The sequence below is a fragment of the Polypterus senegalus genome, chromosome 9, assembly GCF_016835505.1.
Source record: "Polypterus senegalus isolate Bchr_013 chromosome 9, ASM1683550v1, whole genome shotgun sequence".
NCBI classification, from domain to species: domain Eukaryota; kingdom Metazoa; phylum Chordata; class Cladistia; order Polypteriformes; family Polypteridae; genus Polypterus; species Polypterus senegalus.
The window spans coordinates 175,109,592-175,122,011 of NC_053162.1; the positions used below are offsets into that span (position 1 = coordinate 175,109,592).

At 39.2% G+C, this 12,420-nt stretch overlaps 1 protein-coding gene across 1 annotated transcript; it reads right to left on the bottom strand.

Annotated features, from left to right (window-relative positions):
- Positions 1 to 240: 240 nt before the first annotated feature.
- Positions 241 to 5,548, bottom strand: seta (SET nuclear proto-oncogene a). Its single transcript, XM_039764333.1, has 8 exons — positions 5,248 to 5,548; positions 2,752 to 2,809; positions 2,407 to 2,549; positions 2,169 to 2,272; positions 1,933 to 2,046; positions 1,508 to 1,678; positions 1,176 to 1,322; positions 241 to 1,000 (listed from the first exon to the last, which is right to left on the bottom strand). Exons 1-8 carry the CDS (start codon positions 5,318 to 5,320, stop codon positions 977 to 979), a joined length of 834 nt encoding a protein of 277 aa, XP_039620267.1. The 5' UTR covers positions 5,321 to 5,548; the 3' UTR covers positions 241 to 976.
- Between the last annotated feature and the right edge of the window lie 6,872 nt (positions 5,549 to 12,420).

Genomic DNA, 12,420 nt, shown 5'->3' on the forward strand with positions numbered 1-12,420 from the left:
TCCAACCAAAACAAGCAGAAAGATGCAATTACTGTTCGTCTCTGAAGGCCAAATTCACAGTAACACACTGCTACAATACATTGTGTACACATTTAGTTTTATTGTAACAAAGCAACTTGTACACTTTTAACGTTTAAAACTGAGCAATTCTTTCCAGTGGAAAAAAAAAAAAAAAAGAAAAAGGAAAACGTAGACTTAATGTAAGATTCTACAGGATCTTTTAAAGACTCCATGAAGTAAGCAGGGCTCAAAAATTAAGAGGAGGTTTGCGTATTTTTTTTTTTTATTTCCTTTATTTAAAAATGTCATCACAAACCTCATGGATGCCTGTAAAACATTTTATGAATTGATCAATACACCCTCTAAAGTCAGTGATGTGTCAAAATTCCCATCTGAACCCACCCAAGCCAACCATCTACAATTAGCCCCCACCTACCCCCCAACAGACCCCAACATCTTATTATAAGGAGACAGGAACGAGCTGGTGGTACTTAACTGTCCATATAATCACATGGAAAAAAAAAAACAGCATCATCTCTAGGGGCCTAAACAATATTGAAAGAAAGGGGAAAGCTATAGATCTAGATAATCACTGCACAATGGCTTTTAGATTTTCAGCTCTCAACTGAAGAAAATATATTTATATATATATATATAAATGCTTTTTTTCAGCAAACAAAAGATGGCGTGCGAACTCTAGTATTTCCTTATTTCACTTTCAAAAGAAGTGGGAGCTGGAAATGGTAAATAGGACTTCAGTAAGAGACTGTCACTGTAGATTTCCCCAATGTCTTTCCTGAAAAACTTGTGTAGGGATGGTGTTGATAGATCTCAGGAGAACAAGCAGACTGAGCACAAAATAAAAAAAAAAAAAAAAATTAAAAAAAAAATGCAACTTGCTCCCAAGGGACTAGAGAAAAATTAAAACAGGGACAAGGTAAAAGGGACTTGGGATGGAATCTATCCCTCCTCAGGTTCAGTCATCTTCCCCATCATCCTCCTGCAAAACAGATGAGAGGGAATAAAAAGGCATGATCTCTCCAAGATGAATTAAACAGATCCACCATTCTTAGCATCAGCGATGTTTCACCGACCAGAAAGAATAAAGTGGACTTTAATTGAAAGTAAAAACACAAAAACTAGGAAACCCACTTCACTTTGGCCAGCACACTTACCTCTCCTTCCTCTCCATCATCATCTTCTTCATCTTCCTCACCATCATCTTCATCACCCTCCTCATCAATATCCTCCAAACCCTCCTCTTCTTCCTCTTCCTCATCCTCCTCTTCACCTTCTCCTTCTTCATCATCCATATCAGGGACCTTAAAGAATCAGTTACATTAGTTACATCAAGTAGGCCATTATCCGCCATAATCCAACAAGCACCAAAAAAAAAAAAAAGCAATAATGACAATATACACAAATGTAAAGAAAAATTCAGAAGTTAAAAATGAATATTGGTACCCAGCATCACAAGCACCAAAAAAAAAATAAAAAAAAAATTTACCAGGTAGTACTGTAATGGGTTGGGCCAGATGTCATCCTTGATCACCTCCCCAAGTTCATCTGCACCAGCATCCGAGTGGTCAGTAAACCAGGTAAAAAAACTCTCTGGTTCTTCATGTTGCCTCTTCCTACCAGCCTTATTTTGTGTCTGACTTGAGCGTTTTGTTAGATCCTTAAAAAAACAAACAAGGCAGTTTAGCAATGGATAACCTAACATTCAGCAGCATGGATGCAAAAGCCAGTGCCTTTTGGCAACCTGGAAATCACCAATACTGAAAGCATAACAAACATGGAATAGTCGAAGACTTAACCACTCCAATAAATCAAAGGCAAAAATACTTTGCCTGTTGCGTCTTTTGCCAATGTGCACAGCAAAACATGACAGACAAAGTACACAAAAAGAATGTGCTTTTTAGAATGCCATACCTTTCCTGTTTTCCATTTGATTTCTGTGGATTTTGAAGAAGGGTCGCCACTTTCATTCAAGTGAAACTCTTTTGAAAGGACTTTGTTTTCGAAGTATGGGTTTTCATCAAAGTACTGATATGACAAAACCAAAAAACATTTACTGTAAATATCCATCCATCATCTAACCCGCTACATCCTAAATTTTCAAAAAACATTAATAGAACTTGCGTAAAGTTACATCAAAATGTACTTACAAAATCTATTCTGTATCCTGACTTGATGTCTTCAAATTCTGTCACCTCAACTCTGGTCAGGTAATGAAGTGCTTCTTCATCTTCCTCTCCAAGCAAAGCGGACACTAAAAAAAAACAAAAAAAGAACCCACACAAATTAAACTTTAAGACCTCATGTAACCAAATAAAAAGCACAATCATTTCACATGCAAGTCTCACTCTAGAACAGACACTTATCATATTTAAAAAAAACACTTACCCTGTGGGTGGTTAACGAACGTCGTAACCCAGAAGTTTGGGATTTTGGCGATCAACTCTGATCTCTTCTGGAAAAATGGCTGACGTAGTTTGTTGTATTTCTGTTCTACCTTTAATATTTCCTCACTTGCCTGTTCATTCAATCTGGAAAAAAAAAAAACATGCATTAGTTATAATTCAACTGTCTTAATCCCAATCACACTTGATGTTCTCACACAGGAAAATGCAGTCCTTTACACAATTAACAGAATTACAGAAAAAAAATCAGTAGAAAATAAATGCACAATTTAAGCCACTGAAAATACAGAATCGCAAATTATGAAAAATAAGAGTATGTAAAGATCACCTGTCAATTTCATTCTGTACTTCATCAATATGTTCAATTGCTTCCTGTTGCTCTTTCTCTGTAAAATACACACAAATAGCAATTAGTTTACTTTTGCAAGTGTACAGATTGCCTGTTATCACTACTGGAAATTTAACAATTGAGGGAATGAAAATTTCAAAAGTATTTAGGAAGCATTTCAAAACACTTGTGGGTTTGAGGTTCTGACTGACATTGAGCTACTATTATTTATACAATTCTATCATTGCCATCCTATTACCAGTATATACTTCCCTATGATCAACTGTGGCACAATTAGTTCTTCACTATGTTTTTACAGTTTGTGTGACAATTAAGATCTCCAATTACCCGTTACAATTGTTTCATTATAAAAAAAACAAACCTAACTAAACCATACATTGGGAACTGTGTAGCAACAAGTGATTCAAGAAAAAAGTACAAAAGTGATCATCACAAGAACTCAGAGTAATGTTTACTTGTTTACCTTCAAGTTACTTTGGAGAAAAGTATGTGCTAAGCAAGCACACTAAAAGTAATCTATGAACACCAGTCTGGAACAGTTTATACCCTATAGGTCACGAGACACCTTTCGTGCACTTGAAAAGTAGTTTATTAAAAATTAGGAGTGAGCTGCAAATGTAGGAAATTGTGACTATTATAAATCAAAGCACAACAGGTACAGTTTTAAAAGGATTGAAACTTGTGGTAGTAAAAATGTATACTGTTGGGACTCATCTTGATGTCTAGTTATCAAAGATTAACTTTTTGGTGTTCATCTCTATTTTTAACCCACAAAAACACTAGGAAATTAGGGGACCTTATTTTGTGCAGAAAAATTAAATCTTTATAATAAAAAGGTAAAGCAGGCATCTTCAGAAAACAATGATTAGAAGGACTTCAAGTTTTTGTGAAAAGGAATAATTTGATATACACAAGTTGGGATCAATAACAAACATGATTGTCTAATTTTATGATATTCCGAGACTGTTGATCATTAAGGGGTTATATCTGACTCTTTACTCTGGGTCCTAACCCTCTAAAGCTACTGCAATAGGGTTACAAATTGACAAAAATTGCGAACATAAGCACGTGGATTAACAGACTATTGCCTTCAGAGTGGGTGATTATGAACAGGTATATTTACTATGAATGTCCTCTTCTATGAACCTCTATCAGTGGGTAAAAAATAACGTTTCAATTACAATCCAGAATGTTTAGCATTTAAACAGTTAAACAAAATGGCATGGTAAAACGTTTACACTTGTTATGAACCTCCCGATTGAGGGGACCTTCCGTTAATTTAGATTTATTTAAACACCATTCTGAATAATACAAACTACATATTAACCAATCACGTGTGCAAGGTTTTGGTGTATAATGCCAGGCTACACTAATCCATATGAATGCTTTACGGTAAAATCCAGTTGGAATAAGGAGGCACTAAAATTACCAAGAGTTTACCAGGCAGCGTGACAGAAAATCGGCGCGTGAACTGAACACCATTTAACATTTGTAAACATGGCGGGAGAATCGTACACAAGAACTGCTTCCTTGAGATTACCAGTACCGTAAGAATATGCCCAACTCTGATAAATTCACTTTTGGAATCTCATTGCCGTTAAGTATAATGTAACCAAGATTAACAACAAAAGAAGCGGGGGTACAAACAAGCGAGCACACGCGCTTTCCTGGACGGCACCACGCTCATCTTTTTGTCTTTGCACATTTTTCTTAATTCCCTGAATGTTTATGCTTACACGTTGACCCGTGCAAAAAGGGAGATCTCAGCGAGTTCGCATCTTTCCTAGCAGTGTGCGATGCTCTGGACAGCACAGGTTCAGTTTCCTGCAGCCAGGGCCGCGTGGTTTGAATGAAGAAGGCCTCGCCACTGCGCTTCCGATTTCGCCTCGCTATTGAGCAGCAAGTCCTACAGATACCAGGAAAATCCCAGTGAACGCACACTAGCTTGCACCAGGCCAATCATTTCAATGCACTGCGAAAGAACGAGGTCTGTTTTCATAGAATAATGAACACATATGTAACTGGTACATCATGGCGGAGCAGCAACAACAACAATGAGAGGCGCATAGGCCGTGCAGTTGATCCAGCTTCAAAGACATTTCCCAACGTGCGTCCCAGACAACTACGACGCCTCATGGATGGCCAGTATACAACACAAAACATTTTTGAGAAATCAGAAGGTCGCCAAAGAGTCAATTCAGTACCTGTTCCCAAAGTGCAACGTGCTTAGTACACAATGAAGCGGCACTTAGAAACATGGCCTCCGCTGCCGGTTTATCACCCACTTCCACTGCTACCCTGGCGTAAGAGAAGCGATGGAGCTTACAGCCGCGGGACTAACGCGCAAACTATCGAATGGTTTTCATTCGTATTTCTAGCAATAAGCCAATTTAAGAGCATCTGAAAAAACACACTACTTAAAAGACTCTAAACTGATGAAAAATGGCGGTGCTCTGGAGGCCGCCATTCCTTTACCTGAGGTCTCGTCCGCTCCGTCATGGTTTGAGTTCAGCTCCTTTTTACTCACTTTCGCCGCCGACGCCGACATGTTTTTCCTGGACCTTTCAAAGGAACAGATTCTGAAAAAGGCTTTTAATCAGTTCTATGCCTCGTCCGGAAAGAGAAAAGTTTGAAATTGATTTCTTTCTGGAGGGAAAATATCTACGAATAAAGCGTGTCTCGCGCTCCTCCACTGTATAAAAGCGAGAGAGACTCAACACACGCGCCACCAAGAGAGCTCGAGCTCACTCACGCGCTCCCTTCTTCTCGACGCACGCGCCCGGCCGAATGGAAATCGGAGAAACAAATCCCGCCTCTCTAAAAGGCTGGCCGCTGGTCACACCCATGCCGCTTTAGGAAGATCGCTTTGATTGATCAATCTCTGAAAAGAGGGCCGGGTTATCCAACCCAAAAGGGGCGGGGAAAGATACGAAGGAGAATAAGGAGGGAAAAAAACGAAATTCGGGACTCGCGCGCTCCGGCAGACTCGAGTTCTGCGCGGCGCGCTCACAGGCTCTGTGCGTGTGCTCGGATTGGCCTGCGTCCCAGGCATTATCACGTGGCTCTTTAATTTTTTTCCTCCTCCTCCTCCTCCTCTCTCGTTTTCTCCCTCCTGAAGCTTTAACAAAGAGAGGAAATTCCTGCCATGTTACCATCGAATCGTGCATTTTATGTTTGATGAAAAAATATGTAATAGTTAAATTTCTGGATCGCGAATGTAGGGTTTGTGTAAAGAATAAGATACCGAAGATCGTGTTTTGAAAATCAAATTTAAAAGGGCCAAATAATATTAGGGGACGCATTATTTTATTACTTATTATACGAAATCTGGAAATAAAATCACAAATGATCATAATAATCATCATAAAATATCTACCAATAAAGCCAATGTATGATTACCGAGTGAGAGTCAGATTTTATGTCATAAACACAATAGTAGATAAATTAGAAATTCTAAAATAGTGAAAGTTAGTAACAAAGGTAGAAGCGCTATAATTGGATGGTTGCGTCACAAAATACTAATGGGTTCTTCTTCTGTCGCCAAAGGGGATGACCAAAAACCTATTCACTACCTAAATTCTTTTTTTATAATCAGGAGCGTGAGGAGTGTAAGCTTTTCCTCTGGGTGTCAGGCGTGAAACGGACTCAACCCGGGACGGAACGGCATCCCATCACAAGGCAAACCCATGCACTGTATTACATAGCTAAGAGATTGATTAATTAGTCAATTATTACTCTAACTAACAGCCAGATAATCTTGACTGGGAACAGTAGTTTAATATGCCCCAGTGTTCTGGACTTGCGGCCCGACCATTGTATAGACTGTACGTATTTGTGTGCGCCTGGGCTTTCCTCTGGACGCTCTCTTTTAAACTCTCGTTCGTAAAATGTTAGTTTGAGCCTTAAAGGTATAACAAAACAAACTGGTGATGGAGTGTTTTCTGCAAAAGACTTGCGCCCCGTCTATCGGGCTTGCTTTTTCTTCTGCGCCCTATGCTGCCAGTAATGGGGTTGGACGCCTGCACCTCTGAACCGCGTTTATAACGGTCTTAGAAATGCACTGATGTAAATTATGTGACGATGGTTATGCTTACGATAACAAACCCTGATTATAATGAGGAAAACTGCGAAGTATAAAGTGGAAAGCAAGTGGATCGTCACCTGTGACAGCCCAAGGAAATCTGACTAATGTTAATTTCACACATTCATGTGGCGAGTTTGAGCTTAAAACTCGATGGTCCTTCCGATTCACAAAGATTGTTATTCTAATTAGATTTACTGTACGTCGACCTGCATGTCATTCTGCAATGCCCGTTATCTATCTATCTATCTATCTATCTATCTATCTATCTATCTATCTATCTATCTATCTATCTATCTCGTGTCAGTAAATACAGTAAGTTAAAAGCAGAATAAAATAGAATTTGCATATTATGGTCTTACTGATGACATTAACATTTTTAAATGGATATGGGATGGTAGGGAAGTGTTGTTAATGGGAAATTAATTATGGACTGGTGATGGGGGCTTACTTTCAGGAATTAGTTGTGTTTGATGGTAATTTTTGATTTTCTATTTTGCTTCTTTCTTTTCATTTCATGTATAATTGCTCTTACTTTTCTTTTGTTTAATAAAGGAATTTTATAAATACAAATGTCTAGTATATGGCGCCCTTTAAATCTATCTATCTATCTATCTGTCTGTCTGTCTGTCTGTCTGTCTGTCTGTCTATTTAAACTAATGCACTGCTTGTGAAGTATGCACGTTTTTTCCATGAAAATGTGAAGTTTCTCTGCTCAGGCTTCCTAAAAATCCATCTAGACTGTCCCTTCATCAATTGGGTTTACTGAATGTCCTGGATTGATAATGGAATAAGTGTATGGATAAAATACGTATCATGCATAGATTTTACATCGTGATAATAATCTATAAAGTTTATTTTGATAGTGGACATGAAGTGAATTCTTACGAAATAAAAATGATTGTTGTATATACTTTTAACCTAACATAGAAGGACTTGAATGCTTTAACACGAGGTTTCGAAGATAATCATTCTCATAATTTAAAGACCCATGATCACCTGGATTGAAGGCATTGGAACTGGTACAGCTGATGCGCGCGTGCTAAATGCTGAAACGATGTCCCTATACGGTCAGTTCCCATTTTGCTGATATTTTTGCCGGAATTGGCTCCGGCTCTCTGTAGTCCCAAGGGAGTTAGGAAGACTGATGGATTTTATTAAAAGATTTTTGATTTCTGAAGCATATGTTTGGAAATATACACATTACATTTATTACAAGATCATGATGATGATGACAATAACAGCAACAATTTGTTAATTGCAATATAATAATGATGGTTGAAATACATCTCGCATTTATTATAAAATCAAAATGATGATGGTTATAACAACAATAACAACGATATAGTAATAATGCTACTTTAATGCACACGTACAGCAAAAATTTAAATACATTGCGACGGCATGATAAAAAAGAATGCATTAAATACTTGGAGCAACTCGGTTTTATCTAAGTCAGTGTATTTTTCATAAACATTCCTGGGAACAGTCGCCTGTATTTAGTATATCCATCCGTTTTCTAAACCCATTTATCCAGATTAGAGTCCCTGTCCCAGCATGCATTAGGCAAAAGGCAGCAGCAAAGACAGAAAGGCAGATCGTCGCAAGTCGAAGACGCACATTACGGGCCTACAGCATCGCTAATTCACCCATGCGTCTCTTTGAGAGGAAACATGAGAACCCAGAGGAAACTCAAAGGAAACGTGGAGAACTTGAAAACTCCATGCTGGAAATACGTGGAACCTGAACCCAGGTCTCCTTCGTGCAGGGCACCAACGCTATACTGCTCCATCTATATTATGTTCAGTTTCTAATGAAGATGGTTACAAAGAGGATAAAGGGCAGTTATATGTTGGGGCAGGGACTAAAAGCGTTCCTTTCACAACGGTTTCATCCTTAATCTATACAGTACTTTAAAGTTCCTAATGTTTGGTGTGAAAACATAGCCATTGAATATAAAGGAATATGACTTTTAGAGTGGCCCATGTGGAACATCGCTACTTCTACACTTGACAGGTCTATTGACTCAACTCACAGCTCGCCCCCCCTCCATATTTCTCATAATATAAGTGACTGAAATCTTACAATTTCTGGTTCTTTACTGGGTTGTATGGTTCCTCATAGCTCCATTGCTTGATCAAGCACCATTTCATTCTGGGACGGGTTCTTTTTATATAAAGTTGGTTCTTTGTGCTTTGAAAAACTTCCTAATATGTAGAAAAAAAACCTTTAATGTATGGTGGGATGCAGGACCCTAACAGATTAAGAACACCTGCACTTTGCCTGTGTTAATGGATGTATGCATCAAGAGTCCTTTAAAATTCAAGAGTCATTGGTATTTCACAAATATGTCACCATCTGTTTGTGGTTACTCTCTGTATGGATCCTGTTACAGATCTAAATAAATAAAGGTTCTTTCCGATACATTCAAGTGGATGGATCTTTTGGGAACTAAGAATGGTTCCCCTGTGGCATTGCTCTGAAGAACTACTCTGGCATCTTTATCTTTAAGAGTATTCGCGGTTAACTTGCAACTCTAAACTGCCTTCCTAACCATGTATTGTGTGCATGAATGCGCCAAGTGATGGCTTGGCATTCTGTTCGGATACAAAATGACATTACATCTCTACAAGGCATGTTCATGGAAAAGGAAATCAACCAGAAATTGCCTGAAGTAAAGGATACATCTTACTTTGAGATGGTTCAAGAGAACCATTTGTTCTGAGATGGCAGTGACTCCTAATACACATCTTCACATTTTCCAAAGGCATTGTAAGCCACTAGTGGGCTTACTGTCACCCTAACCCCCTACACAGACAGGCAGGACACAACTTCAACTTACCACCCGTGTTTATTTACAATCAAAAGTTCACAAACCACCAACACCACACCGATATACAGTTCATTCCCTTAGCTGCCACCAGTCCATCCGCCTCCACTCTTCCTTAGGCTTTGCCGACTCCTTCCTCCTGACTCTGGCCCCCCAATAGAGTGTGGTGACTCCTCTTATTCAGGTCCCAGGAGTATTCCAGGTGGTTCATCAGTATTACCTGGAATCACTCACAGGTGCGCTGGAGGTCCTCTACAGGGCTCTGCAGCTCCCCCTGGCAGCCCCCACGGAACCCAACAGGGCTTCACCAAACTCCAGTTCCCAACATGCCCTGCAGGAATCTGTGGTGCCACAGCGGCCCAGGAGGGCTTCCCTGTAATGTCCCAGGGGAGGTATTGCCTCATCAATCCCCTCTCTCCTGGTCCTTCCACTTTGTTGGCGTGCTGGCCTTGTAGTGGCCGTGGGCGCCCATCACAGTGTTAATAAAGACAGACAGAAATAAAGTGCTGAAAATGCAATTGGATAAATCACAACCCAGAAGGGTTATTTACACAAGCTAAGTGAATTAATCTTGCAGTTGAACTGTCTTATTGCAAAGTGCCATTTGGGAAAAGGAGAATCCAGAGGTTGTCAGGTCCCCATTTGATAAGTAAAAGTCATTGATGATGGCACTTGGCAACGTGTTATCTTGTTAGCTATGTAAGTAAGAATTTACACACATGGACAAATAACTCAATGAAAATGCCATATACGCCTCTTGAAAAGTGATTAAATGAAAATCAGCCGTGCCCTGTGTACCTCATGCCTTTGAGATGTCATGGAGTAAAGCAAAGCAGGTGTGACAAGAGAACAACTATTGCTTATTCTACAAAGATCTTCTGAAATGCCCTGGACACATTAGTTGGTGCCCCTAAATAACTGGATTCGAGGGATTTTTTTCAAACTCACTGTTTTCTTGAGTTTGCATCACACATGTCTCCAGTTGTCCATCAGTCACAGCCTGTTTAAAATGGAGAAAAGCTGTCACTCTGCTGTTTGGTGTCATCGAGTGTCCCACACTGAACATGAACTAGAGAAAGCAAAGGAGAGAATTGTTTGAGGAGATCAGAAAGAAAATGACAGACAAGCATGTTAATGACAAAGGCAAGAATACCATCTCCAAGCAGCTTGATATTCCTGTGACTGTGGTTGGAAATATTGTTAAGAAGTTTAAGGTCCATGGGACTGTAGCCAACCTCCCTGAATGTAGCTGCAAAAGGAAAATCAACCCCAGAATAGGCAGGATAATAATGTGAATGTTAGACAAAAAGCCAAGTACATCTTTCAAAAAGATATAAGATATAAGATGAATTCCAAGGTCAAGGTCCATCAGTGTCTGATTGCACCATTCATTGCTTTCTGAGTGACAGTGGACTCAATGGAAGAAGACCCGGGAGGACTCCATATAAAACAGCCAGACTGGAATCTGCTAAAATTTATATCAACAAGGCACAAATCATCTGGGAAGAGGTCTTTGGGACAAATGAGAAACAACTGGAGCTTTTTGGCAAGTCACGTCAGTTCCATTTCCACAGAAAAAAAATGAAACCTCCAAAGAAAAGAACTCCATTGGTACTATGAAACATGGAGGAGGCTCGGTTATGTTTTGGTGCTGCTTTGCTGCCTCTGGCACAGGGTGCCTTGAAGCTTTGCAGGGAACAACAAAATCTCAAGATTATCAAGGCATTCTGGACTGAAACGTCCTGCTCAGTGTTAGAAAGCTCTGACATGGACCCTCCAACAGGATGAGGAGCCAAAACACACAGCTGAGTGCACGCAATAATAGCTAAGAACAAAACATTGGACTATTCTGAGGTGGACTTCAATATTGAACATCTGTTGAAAGAACTAAAACATCCAGTTTGGAGAAGGCCCTGTTCAAACATGACCCAGCTGGAGCACTTTGCTCAGGAAGAGTGGACCAAACTACCTGAGGACAGATACAGAAAGCTCACGGAGAGCTTGAGAAATTGCTTGTTTGTAGTGATTGCCTCTAAAAGTTGTTCAAAGAAATAATAAGTTAAGGGTCCTGTTATTTTTGTCTATGAAATTTTCAGTTGTGTTATTATTTGAAATATTCTGTTGAATCACAACTCTAAAGAAAAGTCTGATTTTTATCAAAAAATGGAATAAACACAGATGGGTGCCAATTACTTTTGTAAGTTTCAAGTTATTTCAGGGTCAATTGTGTGTTCTTCTTTTTTCGTGGAGGGGTGCCAAAGAGATTTATCCAGGTTTGTGCATGAGACAATAAACATGAAAGGGAGCATGAACTGAATCCAGCGGAATTCTTTCAAATAGCTAATGAGTCGCGATATTGAGGACACCTAGTGGTAATTAGGGGGAAATGCAGTTTAAACAGAAAATGGAAACTCTTTTCTTCCTCCAATACGTTATGAGATCCCAGGACAAACTTCCTAAGTTATGCAGTTAAAGTGGAGACAGTGAAGGCTTTTAAGAACACAACAGATTAAATATTTCACCGAAAAATTACTTGGCACCTAATCAAATACTGGGAAGACTCCTAATTTTTTTTCTTTTGATAATGTATTTATAGAATACTAATTAAATACAATGATACTATAACAATTATCCAAATAGAACAAGATTTATAAGCCTATGTATTGCATGAGGAACAAGATACTTCATCGGACTGAAGAGAACAGGCACATCACCGACTCGGGATACTTGGTGCTGT